Below are 15,748 nucleotides of genomic sequence, written 5' to 3' on the forward strand. Positions count from 1 at the left end.
AGCGCCAGTGTGGCACGTAAAGACACTACTCTCAAATGAAGCTGAAACTGACGTAACTGCGAGTCGGCCTAGTTGGAACATATTCATATTTATACTTTTTGTGCGCAAACAAACAGGGACGAAGAATAGGGGCAACACAAGGACAAGCGCTCGTCCTTGTGTTGCCCCTATTCTTCATCCCTGTTTGTTTGCGCACAAAAATTATAAATATGAAACTGACAGTTGGTGGAGCCAAACTGCTTTCACTTGTGCCTTTAACTTTGGGCACATCAATTTTGACTATGGCGTCTTGGTTGTCTGACAAACAGACATTTAAATGGGTGGCTTCTCTGTTAGGCAGCATTCAAGCTGGCATGTCGCAGAAGTCATGGAACCACGTTGGTCACGACGCGATGGTTGTAAGTGGGTGCGTTGCTCGAAGAGTGACTGTTTGGAGTCGGTCACTCGCTGCTTGGTTTTTCAGATCTGCAGCTCAAGTCACAGAGCTGTTGAACCAATCAGCTGCCCAGGAGCAGGCAATCAGTATGGGCCGACGTTTATTTTATGCGGCAGTGGCGGTGCAAGTTTGTACGAGCAGACACGAATAGCACCAATTGTGAGAGAATTTCAATGTTGCGGCAGGCAGATTGCACTTGCCAGTGTGATTACCGATCACCATGAGTCGCTCCTTGATCGCCACTCGCAGCCGGTCGCTTGATCTCTGCCAGTCGAGGGCACGCTCTTAGGGAGACAAATAAAGATGTGTAGTGTTGCATGCGCTTGGTTGTTTCAGAGATGCTCAAGGGCTCGTCATGCATTGACGACCCCTTGGACTGCAGTGATGATGTCACCTCCTGCACTGTGCCCTTGCTGGAAGACAGAGTCGTGCGAAGGAAAGAGCGTGTGGACTGATTATGCGTTGCACGCCAACTTTGTGCATCCAGTAGGATGTGCGCTTGACCACGTGTGCCTCGTGACAGACTCACTTCGCACTCGGTACCAGCTCTTCGAGCACTTTAGGGAATTGTGTGTCTTAGCTACCTGCTCTTCCTTTTTTTAAAGTTTAGGGGCATTTCAGGTTCTTTAGTACTGTGGGAGTGTGCCTTGTTGTTTCTATCGACTACGTTGACACTGGCATTGGGGACTTTTACTCTTGATGTTGGAGACCTTTCTGCAACGGACACCATTTTTGAAAAATTTACTATTTTTCTATGCGATTCATACTATATAACGTACAACTTTTATGTTTGTGGGCGTGTTGTGTGGTGTACGTGTTCTTTGCTTCGCTATTTCAAGCTCTGTAGTAGCTTAATTTAACTATTTTAACCCCCTCACACAAAGTTGCTCTGAGTGCTGGGATCATTCACATTGCTATACCCTTTCTTCAGCTTTGTGACGATGGAAAGTATTGTCCTGGACAAATAAAACCCGAGTGGGAAAAATTCAAATCGGAAGCGGAAGTGCAGTGCCACAAAATTGAGATTGAGATGTAAAATGCGTCTGCCTGCAGGATTGAAATTTGATGTGCTTTCTTTTTGTTCGAAAAAATTAACTGCAGCCCTGAGCGTAAACTGCATAAACAAATTCCTGTGTGCATTTTATGCTTACATTTGAATAGACCTTGTCGTGTTTCATTTGTGCGCTTCAGTGTGTTTTGGTTGTGTAATTATTTTAAATTTTTCGTTTACCCATGCCTCTTTAAATACCATATTTACCCAAATATAGCATGCCCCCCGCTCTAGCGTGCATCCAATTTTCACAAGTGCGCAGTAAAAAAGTAAAAGTGCACTTGCATTTAAAATGCCGCTGATTCATAAATGAAAAATATATTGTGACCCCCATGTTTATGATCAGAAAAAACGAGACGTGCAGGATTTCTCTTCACGGAGGGAAATCTTTTTAACGAGCTTTTTCTTGTGAAAGCGACACAGTGTCTTTGCCATATAAGCTTTGTCGGCCACAGATACCAAGTGCACAGGGGCTGTATTCTCAAACAACCACTTCTTGAGACATGTACCACTGTACCACTTTTGCGCGTCTGCATTGGACTTGTTGCCCAACAAGTGTTCGTCTGACAGTGTTATTGGCACCGAGCGCAGATAGCAAGCTTGGTCCAGCGTGAGAAATGCTGATAACTGATTATGCCGACATATCCATTGCGGAGCCACACGAAATCTCGCGCAACTGATAGCATCTCTTAAAGTTATTGGCTGACAGCAACCTTCATAAAACATGCTCTGTCGCCATTTTGTGATGGTGATGGCGCTGCGTCCGAGGGCTCTGATGGTCGGCTGTTGTCGCAGACGCAGTTCTGGTTTTGTATCCAATTGTAACGCAGAGGCAATTTTCGAACCCATTTTCTCAGAAAAAAGTTGCATGTTTGATTTGGGTAAATACGGTAGTACAAAAAGAAAGAACAGCTCTGTGTGACCATTTAGTGCCATCCAATTCATGACTGAAGACATGTCACAACTGCTTTGTCAAACAAGTCCGGTCCCCTGTTGGCATCACAGCCTGTTGTACTTTTGCGTCTTGTCGTCCTCATTGGCATTGGTTGCTACGATAGTATTATCACTCTTCTCATCTCATCATGGCAATATCTAGATATCATTTTGCCATTTTGGAGATTACTTGCCAGTTCTAGGCATCCTTAAGTCTCATGTCGAGGTACTCCAGCAGACATGTTTTTCTTAATTCACTTATTTTTATTTTACCTTATATTCTGTTCATTTACAAAATTGTGTCAAACACAATATAAAACTTTGTTTTCTCTAAAGTTTATGTTAACATCAACACCAAGTGTAGACTTGAAACTTCTTGCTATATTTAACATTTAGCTTGCATAAAAAATGCACAAAATTGAGCCAGTCTTCAGCTCCGTATCATAGTATCAACTGTGTTCATGACATTCCAAGTGTTCAGCATTTTAGCGAATTTCCAACTAAACACCCAACAGATTGGTTGGTTAGTGTAAAAATATGCTTTGGCAAATGGCAGTTTCTTTAGCGAATATCACATTAATTTTTTGTAAGCACATTTTCAACAGATTCACGATGGTATATTTATGTGATAGTGGACTCTTATGCTTTGGCAGAATCACAGCCGTGATTGGCACTACTTTGATAATGTAGACTTGGAGGATTGCAGCAGTGGAACTTGTGGAACACACACATAGAAAAGGAACGAATAGATATGGACGTAGCTGCACTTTCAACTAATTTCTTTATAAAGAAATCAATTGGCAGTGCAGCTATGTCCATTTCTGTTCGTTGCTTTTCTGTGTGTGTGTTCTACAGTTTCCACTGCTGCAATCCTTGAAGAATGAATCAACTAGCTCAGTTAAGCACCCTTTTGATAATGTAGATGTTGTTGTGCAGTGACCATTAGCACACTCTGTTAAATTTTATTTTTATTGGAAGTGGATTGTTTGAAGGGGGTCCAATAACTGCTTTCTTCCATTTGCATTGTTGCTACAGTAATGACATACTCATCATAAAAAGGCTTCCTGACTAGTCTTCATCTTCTCTTTCTTTGAGGTTCACGAAAATTTTTAGCAGAATAGTATAGTGAACTTCGGCTGCTGTCTTTGCAGAATTTTTGCAAGAAAGATATGGCAGCATTGCTTCTAAGGCAGCCAAGGTCATGTGCGACAATAACTTCTGGGCATTTCTGTGATATAGGCAAACACCATGAGGTAGTGCAGAATAATTGTCACATTTGCCGTTTACCCTGACAGGACAAGTCGTTGTCAAACTCTCTGCTCCACAGGGGCCTTTCCTTGACATGTATGGTGACTACCACGCTTATAAGTGTGCCTTAGGGAACATACACTGCTTGTGAAATCCATTACTTCTGTGCCTTCTCAAGCAGACTCAGTCAGTGAACCTGTTGATCAAATTCCTCATGTTGCCAATTGCTTTGTACCAACAGCATATTGGTTTGGTTTTTTTTAGCTGTGCTAGAGCATAGCACAATTGCTAGTGCTTCCTTAACAGTGAGCCTATTTGTTGCTGCAAGCGTGCACAGAGGTCAATTTCATAGTTTTGGGCGTTGAGTGTTACAGAAACACTAGCAAATTTCAGTGACATGTTATTGCACAAAGGCAAAATGTGACGTGAGAGCACTGTAGTTGAAGGGCCTTAAATGAACAAAAAAGTAGTTGTATGTTAGCATGAGGAGTTTTGACGTTAAAAAGCCTCTGTGTTTGCATTCGTGTCTAGTAGCATTTATGTGGAATATTGTGCAGGGCAGGGTATTTCTTGCGGTCATGGCAGCTAACTTGCATGTAACAGTGAACTGAAGAGCATCAGCGCAATTGAGTCTGCAGAATTGATTCCAATAGAAATGCAAAATAGTCTGATGCATATATGTAAAGTCAAGCGAGCTCATAACAAGCTTCACCGTAATGCAGAATGCATTCACTTTTATCATAATTTTTCAGTAATTAAATAATATATTTATTTATTGTACAGTCACTCACAATGTAGTTTTGCACAAAATGACTGAACTCGCAAGCTAGAGTTACATGCAGCAGTTAATTATTGGTTGAAAGCACTACAAGAAATGACTTCCTTGAAAGTAGGCCAATAAATAAGATGAAAGTTTAGGTTGAAAAGTTTATTTCTTGAAAGCAGAGCAGTAGGTGGAGTTTCAAGGTGGTTCAGAGCAGGCAGTTGCTCATCACATAGGCCTCCAGTGAAGACTCGCTGCTTGAAGGACAATTTGTTAGCATTTGTGTGTCTAAATGTCTAAAGCACCCAGAGTCAGTGCCAGTTGGTCCTGTTGTTTGATATTAGCTAGATGAGTGCATAGCAGATTTTAATTTCATTTATTGTTTCTTCTCAATACAAAGATATTCTGAATTGTTGAGACATTGTGAAGGCACTAATTTATTGATGTCACAGAGCCATCCAATCATTAGGAAGCATGCAGTCACTTTAATTTGATAAGAATGAAGCAACACTTCAAATTTCAATTCTCGAGGCTATGTGATTCATATTAAGTTCATTATGGGCTTTGCCATTATACCACTCGTTTGGATCATGTGCCAGTGTGCCTTGCACAATAACACGAGCAAAAGAAGTTACCTTGAAAACAGCAGCACAGCAGAATGTGTTAATGGCCTTGGCGAGGGAGGTGCACTTGCGAGTTTATTGTGATGGAGTTAATTTTAAATCCACACTTGTTCGCCACATCCTAGAAACCATGCCAAATCTTGCGTGCAAAGTCTGGCGTTTCTGGGGTCTCCATTCATAATGTTTGAGTGGTCATTTAAAACGTATAATTATGAAGTGTCTTGATTGTATAAGTAACTTGGTGTAGTATGATAATATTCAAATCTACTTTTAATGTTTTATATAGACAATACTTACATTTGGACAATGGTTTTGACAATGTTTATGTGGACTGCTAGCACAGGCCGAGTGCTCTCGCAGTTTTTTTGCTGAGTAGGACAGTGTAAAGGAGTGTATTTAGCCCAAAGTTTTTACTAAAGTACTTTACTCATGGTCTCCAGTTGCACTAGCCCTGGGTCTCGTGGCTCATCATGAACGCAATCATGTTCATTCATTAAATGACTCTGACCTGCTGGAGCGACTGCTTCCACTGCATGAGACATCTATGCCTGACATCTCCAAAAACTTGGTGCAGTAGCTGCATTTTTGTAACATCCATGTATTGAAATTTAAATACATCTTATAGAACTCCAAAGGGCCAGAATCAATCTCGACACTTCCACTGCAGTGCCTCTGAAAGCACAGGCATGTTTGTCCCAAGACATTAAGCCACCATTAATCTACTAAGCAACTTGCAGCTGTGCCGAGTACAGAGTCCATGAGGCACCCCTTGAATGCTCGCACTAACCAATTCTAACTGTGCAAATAAGCATGTCATATAAAACATAGCGGGTGCGCATCTGTACGAGTTTTTCTTGCAAGGCTGTTTTTCATGAGTATTATACTGTTCACCGCCTCTAACCTTTTGGGCTTATGTTCGGTGTTTACATTTGCCTAGATTGCTACTGTTAGGCAATTGGGCTAAGTTTTTAGTGTTTAGATATTCTAAATGTGCCAAGTTTTTATGTGAAGTCATATGGAATGAAGTCACACAACTGCCAGGGGGACTTCTTTTTTACCTTTTGTGGTTTGGCACAATAATTTCGTCCATCAACTGTTGCAAACAGTCAGCTGGAGCTGATATCTCTCATCACTGCTAACTTGCAAGCACAGTGTGCGTCTTTAAACTCAGCTGAGCGAGTCTTTAGCTTAGTCGTTAGAACAATAGCATTCAAGCAATTGCCAAGCATTTTCTTCTGCTGTGAATTTTTACAGAATGAACAATGATGCTTCATGCTCAGGTCAGGAACCTTGTCTGCAGAACAAAGAATTCATAAAATGGCTAGGGTAAACGAGTGCTGAAGAGAAAGCAAGATTTTTTTATAAGCATGTAGCTTTTTAGAGCACTATGCTTGTTTTTATGCTTAAAACAGTACATACTTCCTTGCATAGAAAATTTTGGGCAAACTTACATTGTTGACATTCATGCCCAAGCTGCAGTGAACAATATTATGATGCCATTACGTCATATTGTTTCATGGTATTTTCATGTATCTGGGTCCTTCTTGCGCAGGAGGTGTAAACTAATGTCAAGATCAGCTGTCTTTAATTTTTTAATGCTCTGTAATTTTCATTAACAATTTTAGCACTTATAAAACTCTACCCACATTATACCATGTGTCACTTAGAAGTTGGGGTTGTCATTGTCACCCATCTTTCATATTTTGTCTCTCTTGTGATGCACCAAGCCTGTACTTGCGATGAGACTGATGCATCGGCAATTCCAGGTCTGTAATGTACCAACCTAGCTTAAATTAGCTCTTCTCTTTAGTAAAGCTGAGTAAGCTCACCTTGCAGACCTGAAGTATAAGTGCATGTCACCTGTCATGAGCAAGTGATGACAGGTGACAACTTTGACAGCTTTATTTATTCCCAAACGTTTACTAGTACCATTCACTTGTGCAGTTCTCTGAGTTGTACAGTGGGCCATGTGCTGAGTTACTGGGCCTTTTTGAAACTTGCAGAGCTGCAGTGTAGAGGGAGTGATCATGATGATGATGCCGGCACGTGGGAACTTTAGGGCCTCTCCAGGTCATGCAGTGGTGGAATTCCCACCACCAGGACCATGCCATGAGGACAGGGCTTAACCTTGCATTTTTAAGGACATAGCTTACAAGACTATGTGCTCTTGTGATGGACAAAGACATGCAAAAGTTTGCTGGATAGCAGTGAAATTTGTGCTGTTCTCAAGTAATCTTACCATGAATGACTTAAAAAGATAGTTTTGGTTTTATTTTGCACTGTGTTGTAAAGCATTCGCTAGCCAATAACACCTTTGGTTAGTTTCAACAATGGGTGCACCCCAGCCTACAGCTCACTTTGTCGTTTACTCATTTTTTACCCTTCTGTTGTACCTGTACTAGTGTGGGGAGCGTCTTTTCTTTTTTTCACTTCAGAAATACAATTTCTCTTATAGCCATGACTTTAGATATTAATAAGCTGTGGCTGCCACTGGCATGTCTAGCACATGGATTTTAGATGTTTGAGGTACGAGGATTATGTACGTGCACATATTGCCATAGCAGCAAGCTTTTCAGTTGCATTGCTGGGCTCTGCTGAGGTAACTCCCATTTGTTGTAAGCAGCATAGATTCTTTTGTGCAGTGCTTTGTTTTGTTGACATCCATCTTTATTGCGAATGGTTGCATTGTCTGTGGTTGTTTACTTCGCCTTTTGGCCCACACTGAGTAAACACTTGAGTGAGTGGTCATGCACTCGCAAAGTACTTGGCACAACAGACTCTAGTTCTGTCCTAGCACTGGTCTTGCCCCACCCGATTCGAAGCACTCTCATATGCGTGCACATAGATGGCCTTCAAGGCCGTGGGTGAGAATTAACTGAAGGATGGAGAAGTGTCCAAGTTTTGTCGAATAAATCTGTCTGAACTGGGGCAGGCTCCTGTCATTCTTTACTGATGATCACCATTGACTGCCCTGTGCTAACTTGTGACTGGACACATCACACTCCCGTTCTGTGGGTCTGAGCCCTTGCTGTCAACACTGTAGCCATCATCATAAGGCCTCTTTGTTTCACTTATGTGCATATGCTTATATAAGTGATGGGAATGAGGCAAGCGCTGTGCCACTGCTTATGGTTTCCTTTCCTTGGCTCCTCCTATCCATTGCTTCAAAGGCGCTGTCATTTTTGGCATCATTAAACAAAGCTGTTTATAGCAGGGAAACCACTGCACTGTTTGTGCTGGACTTTAGCAGGAAGGGAGCTAGTGAGTGGCAATGCATGCTAAAGCTTGTAAAACCTATAAAGCCTATAAACTTTGCAGCACATGTAGATACTGGACTAGCTTCTCCTTTTGTAGGTTCTTTTGATGGAGGTTGCCACTCATACCAGCAGCAGCAGCCTGGCGGGGCAGTGATGCAATATGCATTTATGTACACTGGTTGTGCCTACACCATCTGTGCCCTTAGCGTTCTTGCTTGCCTGGTTTGTCAGAAGTGACTCTTGTCGGCAATAAAGCCAGTCCACTTCTCTGTGGCCACTCACTTCTCTGATGGCGAGTGCACATATAACTATGGTGGGTTCTAATTTTCTATGGACGAACTGGGTAAGCAAAGATGCCAAGTGTTCGTGAAAGAATTTGGAATAAAAGATGCAATTGTGTTGCAGAATTTGAGAGATAATAGATCGGCAGTAAGCACAAAATCTTCCTTTAATACTGGTGGAATAAATACGCAGGCCATTGTACGAGTGCTTAGCACAGCTTGTTTCAAAATTGGAATTTTCTGCCTGCAAAGACTGATTTCTAGTTACTGAAGCTGCTACAAGGAGTGTATAGTGTTTTGACAGCTGTGTGCCCCACTATCGATCCCCTTGGTGCCTGCTTTTAGCCGCTGCTATGGCCTTCATAGCGCTAATTGTTTGTGCATAACTTGACTCTTGCTCATTTATCATTATAGCCATGTCGTAGCTAGTAAATTCTGTTTGTGTCAGAATAGCAGCATATTTTAGGAGCTTTCTGTATGTCAGTTTGTACTGTAGAACTACTTTTAAGACTAACCTGGAAGTCTCCATCATATTTCATTACCTCTGTAGCTATTCGTGTTGCCACATATTACAGTCAAACCTTCTTATAACTAATTGCATTTGACTCGATAACATCTTCGTTATATGTTATATTCATTTTACGCACACATGCTAATATCAGTGAAAAATATTTATATTCACGATCTGGTCTCTGCGGAAAATGCACAAGCATACGTGACGCCTTGGGTGGGCCAGCAACGGGTCTCCTGTCAGTTTTGATGGCCCATTGACAGCATGTCATGCCAGTACATGGCACATGAATGCTATAAAACAAATGTGCTTAGTGCCATTATTAATATGCAGCCGTGCTATTGCTGTGACCACATTTGATTGGCTTGCTGGCTGCAGGACATCCCAACCAAGCCCTCGGTCACTGAGCACATATGTTCAGAATGTACCATTTCAATTTTCTTTTGCTGAGTAGTTGTCATTCTTGCGACCAGAACACATACCTTTAGCTGCCAAGCAAATCGATGTTCTCTTCGCTGTAACTGTCATTTTCTCTGATCTTGCATATTTGGTTTCATTGTAGCAGTAGAGTACTGCTCCTTAAAGTAAAGCATGGCTAACCAAATTTTAGATTTACTTTGTTATATGTGTTCATTATGGCCAACCAAATTTTGGATTTACTTTGTTATATATGTCTTCGTTACATCAAGGCGCATGACTGCATTCATGTTGTTCTGCACAAACATCGGCCTTCTTACCAAAGTCCAGTTCTCATGGATCCCCTTGTCGCTTGCCCTCCACCTCCCCTTGTAGGCCAGATGGACCACCCCAGTGGCGAGACTGACGCTGACCAGTCACTGCCCAATGTAGCAGAAGGCGACAGAGTTTACCTCATTCCCGAAGACGATTGATACCGAGGCACCTTGAGCTGAAAACAACCGTTCCCCGATGTGGGTGCTTCCATTCGATGTGGCCACTCCCAACATGCATTTGTACTTCGCTGGACAGCTCGCTCATTTGCTGCGAGTGAGAAGGCCATCGAATGGCTGCTGCAGCAGTGCAAGACTCAGGCGCCAGTGCTTGCTACAGTGACTGTTGTATATTTCTATGAAACTCGTGTCCTCCAGCAGTGGGCAGTCATTGGGTGCAATCATCTGCAAAGAACTGTTGAAACTTGCGATTGACATATCAGAATTTAAGAATTTATTTAATGGTAAAAAATACAGAAATATTACATGTGTGTGATACACATAAGGAGGTCCCATATTCGAAGACTATCAGGACCTCATAGACTGTTGTACAAAGTTTGAGTTGATCAACCGTGAAATGCACGTAGGTGGACTTGGTTAAAGCAGGACAGCTGTCCAGTACCTTTGTCACATGCCCATTCTTTTTACAGGCCATTGGTTAATTCTAAATTGCTCAAGGCAGCTGTTGCCTAGTCAAGTGATTGTGATGGATGTGTTTCCCTTATTTTATTTGTTTGATGAATCTTGATTAGGGAATTTGTTTCGCATAAGAATAACTTTCTGCGCAATATATTTTTGTGCTGATATAGATTTTCAGACAATTTTCGTGTCTATAATTATAGTTCGGTTGCCTCAGCATATGCATTCTCGTGTTTTTAGGGCTGTGCAAATATTTGGAACATTCGAATAAAGAATCAAATAGTGACTATGTGATTCGGTCTTTGAATCAAATAGTCACTATTTATAAATTCTAGTATTTTCCTTATACTTTTTGAATATTTAAAAACGTGAACTGCGCCCAAGTAAACATAAAATTGGAGCAAAATTACGGTAACTTTTCACCCCCATAGGCGTATTATAGACATAAAACATCAGACCTTGCATATTGAAGGAGGCTGCGTCACTTAGGTAACCCCACTTTACGGGCTGTACAGTGATCAGTTGCACCCTGAAGAGTCCTGTGCATGAGAAGAAATACCCTACTTGTTTGCTCCTAATGCTCCATTTGTGCTTTTAATAAACAACGCTTATTGACGTACTATGTAATGACAGAAACTTGCTAGATTTAAGAATACTGGGATGTGAACATAGTGTTTTTGATATTAATTGTGATAACCACTGATCATTATTCAAAAACTATTCAAAAAGTATTCGATTTGCTTATGGCACCATTTTATTTGTGTTCCATCTCAAAAATCACTATTCGCAAACCCCTACCTGTTTTGTGTATTGCATCTCAGGCCATGGCTTATGCACGAGTATGTTGAGATGTGCCTTGGGATTAACACCTAGGATAATTTTTAAAGTTGCCTCTGAAAAATATATTGCCTGCAAAGTATATGTCACATAAAAATTTTGTTTTGTTTGCAACATATTGGCGCGTTTTCATATATTCTACAACATATTGGCGCGTCGAAGTTGTGTTTTACAACTTCAGGCATGAGAGTTCGTGATCTTGTTCCAAGATTACGGAATATTTCATTGCACATGCTTCGACCTAATATCAAAAGGAAGTTGAGGAATATATATGTGTGCCTTGCTGATGAATTAAGATGATACGGTTGTGAATTAGAATGACATAGTTGCAACATTTGTCACAAGACTGATGTGATCTTTCACTTGACATGCTCGGCTGTGCTAAATATGTCATGCCCTAGCACCTATTGCGTTTTGTGATTATCGATGGGAATATTAAGGCCATTGTCTTCGCAAAATATTTTTGATCATCACCTTGTGGGAGGCACTCTAGTTTGAAGGGACAAGCACAAAAATTCTGGTCTTCATGATACAGTGCAGGAATAATAATAGCCAAGCCCAAAGTAAAATAAATCTTAAGCCTCCAGTTATGAGTGTTTTTCACAGTCTATGCAGGCTCTTCTCTGTGATCTCTAGTGTGCATCCATGTATGTGTCATGGAAACAAATTTTCATATCTCTCTCCAAGCTTTGAGGGCTTCTGCCCTCATAAGCTGTTTTACTGTTTCATTACAGTTGTACTAATAGTGGCAAAACATCTGTTATGTCAACAAAATGATCATTGCATAACAAATGGCCTTCATTCTCATGTATTGTTTCTAAAGGTTATAGTACTTTGAGAATAAAATGGCATTTGCTTATGACCATTTGTGTCTTTTGTCGTTTTGCAAGTCACCAAGACGACCAACTTTTAAGCAAATCTGCTTGAAAAGAGCTCATTTTTTTATCTAGAAGACTTGTGCATTTATAGTGTTAGCCTGTCTTGTAAACAAACAGTTAATTTTATTTATGTAATATCGCACAGGTCTATGCAACAGCTCTGGCAGTACCAACTTGTGACACTGGTTTAAACTAGACTACATAAAACTATAGGAGGTATGCACTGAGCTCGACCCGCGAGGCGGCGACAGTGTCGCCGGGGCAGCCGCGCCATGTTGACGGTCGGGGAGCATCGAAAGAAATGGCAGCGGTCTTACTCGCGCGAACATCTGATCCCTATATTTCGGCCCGCCGTTCGCCTTGTTTTCTTATCCAGTCACTGATATATAAGTAGGACGTTTCAGTGTCTCGCGCACAGTGCTGTTCTACGTCTACGAACACGTCTACGTACAATGTTTACGTATCCGGACAGACTACGCTCCGGCGTGACCGTGCGTCAACTGAGCTTCGGTGTCGCGGTGAACTGTGCTATGTTCGGATGCAGCAGTCACACAAGAAAGAAACTCGGTGATAGGATTATGTTGTCCAGATTGGGTTCCTCTCGACACGTGGTTATTTCTCTTCTTAACTGCAACCTTACTGTAAAAGAGCACGTGCGAGCACGCCTCTGCCAGGCCTGCCTTGCAGGCGCAGTGTGCCACCAGCACCTCGCGGTTTTATTTTGCGAGAAGCCATGGTGCGAGTGGCTTTTCATCGAATGATTGTGATTGACAAACCTGGGAGGGCAAAAAAAAATAGACTGTTTTGGCAAGACCAGAATAATTGACGTAACATAAAAATTACGAAGGCTGTGTAAAATCATTGTTTAGTTCTCAAGGGAGGGGGGGGGTGGCTTTTTGTTTAATTGAAGCAAATTTAACGCTATCCTTTGACGACGTAAGTGGACGATGCGGAGTAAATTCCGTAATGAAGGCGATCATGTTACGCGAGCACTTCGACGCGCAGCTGCTGCACCCAGCCGCTCGCCAGATCATTGTGGCCTTCCATCGACTTGTAGGCTTTCGACTGCTCGCGGGTCGCGGAGCTCGTTGCATTCGCAGTGTAATCCTTGATGTCTGCGACGTCCACGCGAGGCAGTAGTCCGACATCGCGCCGAAGCTGATGATCTTTGAGTTCGAGCTGGTCGACACAGTCGCACGAGCGCACTTCGTTTTCATAACGCGATTTTTCTGGTTCACTCAACTCGCGCACGAACGTGCTTAGGCCCATCGTTAACCTCAGACGTACTACTCGATAGCCAAGTCACAAAGGCACATTGAAAAGGTCGTTGACGGTTCGTGCGTATCGGTGGGCCACTTGGCGACGCAGGCCTGTTCGCATAGGCAGCGCGAACCTGCGACCGCAGTTATGGCGGCCTCCGCGGATGCCGCTAGCGCGTCTAGCGGATGACGTCATGTGCATACCCCCTATAACGCTAAGCACAAAGTCACGGGATCGAATCCTGGCCACGGCGGCCGCATTTCAATGGGGGCTAACGGCGGAAACACCCGTGTACTTAGATTTAGGTGCACGTTGAAGAACCCCAGGTGGACAAAATTTCCGGAGTCTCCCACTACAGCATGCCTCTCAATCAGAAAATGGTTTTGACATGTACACTCTCAAGCAAATTCGCGCTGTGTATGTCTGCTCTTGCAGTCCTTGTCCTCCGTGCTGTACGTTATTTTTAATCATGAATTACCAACTAGCCCAAGCAGCCACCCTAGTAAATTTACACCCTTTTGCCACACAACAATAATCATCTGTCTTGTCCACATTTCCTTTCTTTAACGCAGCGAGCCCAGTACTTTCAAGTCACAAACGACATGCCTGTTATCAGCATGACAGAGCATTGTCGACAGGAAAGTAGTGAGCGTACCGTTTTCAAGGAAGGAAATGCAAACAAGACAGATGATGATTATTGTTGTATGGCAAATATTCACCCCAAACAGTGTACACCTCCCAAGATCAACTCGACGTATTGGCAGGCTGTGCTACAAAGGCACCAGGTATGTGCTGATTTTCAGAGCGCTTTTCACACTAACGCTCTAGCGGCCTGCGCCATGAATTCTGTGGATGTGCGCCTCTTCAACGAACATCCGAGTATGTGCCACTGAGTGTGCCATTCTCAGCGTTTGCAGGTATCGGCGCGCCACGCTTCTTGTCTTGGAGGCCACATGCATACTTCTTGCACTGCCACTAGATGGCGCAGCGTATTGAGAAGCGTGAGAGAAAATCCTGGGGGTCGCATTATGCATTTCTCGGCATTCGCACGCACCGCCGCGCGCCATCCATTTCGGAGGCCATATGCAGGCGGCGCTGACTTGGGGATGTGCGAAAAAGGAGTTCTGCTTCAGTACAACCTTCATAACTCGTTTTGATGGTGGCAGTATGATGTGCCGCTATATTGATTCAATGCTAACACATTACCGTCAACAGACATTGTAATAGGGTTTTACCGCAATTTTTCTTACACTTTGTGCATTTCCACAACCAATGTTGTTGGACATGTAGTAAGCCTCTGATCTGCTTTGTCTCTCGGAACATGGAGTACTCTTTTCACCTTCTCTCTATTTTCACATACATTTCTTAATACACTCTGCTTTTGGGCAGAGGGGTGACGTAGATTTTAAACTCGAACAATGACAATGGGTGCAATGTGCAATGATGAATAATAGAAGTTACGTTTATGCTGTAACTATATATGCTTCAAAATTACCTGCAAGGCATACACTTTTTATGCCTATACGTGAAACAAGCATCCCATAAAACACAGGAAGAACTATATATGTCGAAAAGGTCTTAACGAATAAGGGAAACGTCTAAAGTAAGTAAACTTAAACATTATTTGGATGTACAGTTTTTGGAAAATCTCCTGTAGATGTGCTAACGCCACATTATTAGAAGTCTACAAAACTGCTTGAAAGACGCTTTTGAGGACATTTCAAACATTTATTTCACTTTGCCAATATATTCGACATCAATTATTGCAAATAAATGATAATTACCACAAGTAGTCGCACACAACACAGGCCACACAAAATTGTTTCCCCACAAACTCCCTCTGAAACCTGGCCATTGCTCCGCTAAAATGTTCCCAAGTTTGCAGGATCCTAATATGGTCAAAAGAACGCTGGAGCTGCCCTTAAAGGGACACTAAAGGCAAATATTAAATCAAGGTAAAGTGATAGATAAGTGGACGGAAATCTCTAGGGTGTCAATATTATCGCCAACAGAGCCTTAATAATAAAGAAATTGAGGTTAATGTAGGGCATGATTAGAGACTCCTTCGAGACATTCAAGTACTTGCCCGATGACAAAGGCACGTTACAGTTAGACAGTTAAATTCTGTCTATATAGTCGGATACAGCTCAAGTCTGCAGTGAAACCCCACCCACGCATTCATTACCACCAGCCACTGTTCCTCTGTGACGCTGCACATAGTTTGTGCTTCAAGCTTTCCCTCTTACCTAAATAAGGTGGCAACAACAAAAGTAAAATTATAAGCACGTAATTTTGTACGTTTT

General features: G+C 42.3%; 1 protein-coding gene across 3 annotated transcripts in view; it reads left to right on the plus strand.

The window, feature by feature from the left end:
* Positions 1–12,169, plus strand: part of LOC135901819 (protein spinster homolog 3-like) — a 96,887-nt gene extending 84,718 nt beyond the window's left edge. The window contains exons 11-12 of one of the 3 annotated variants that reach the window (XR_011512024.1): positions 773–975; positions 7,058–7,982. Coding sequence is in view for 2 of the 3 variants with exons in the window: in XM_065431667.1 (XP_065287739.1) it covers positions 773–891 (119 nt within the window). In the remaining variant the exon portion in view is untranslated. Of the gene's footprint in view, positions 1–772; positions 7,983–9,895 lie in introns of those variants that run through there. The other 2 variants (XM_065431667.1, XM_065431668.1) reach the window with 2 other exon arrangements.
* Positions 12,170–15,748: the final 3,579 nt, after the last annotated feature.

Source organism: Dermacentor albipictus, chromosome 2 (genome assembly GCF_038994185.2).
Source record: "Dermacentor albipictus isolate Rhodes 1998 colony chromosome 2, USDA_Dalb.pri_finalv2, whole genome shotgun sequence".
Taxonomy (NCBI): Eukaryota; Metazoa; Arthropoda; class Arachnida; order Ixodida; family Ixodidae; genus Dermacentor; species Dermacentor albipictus.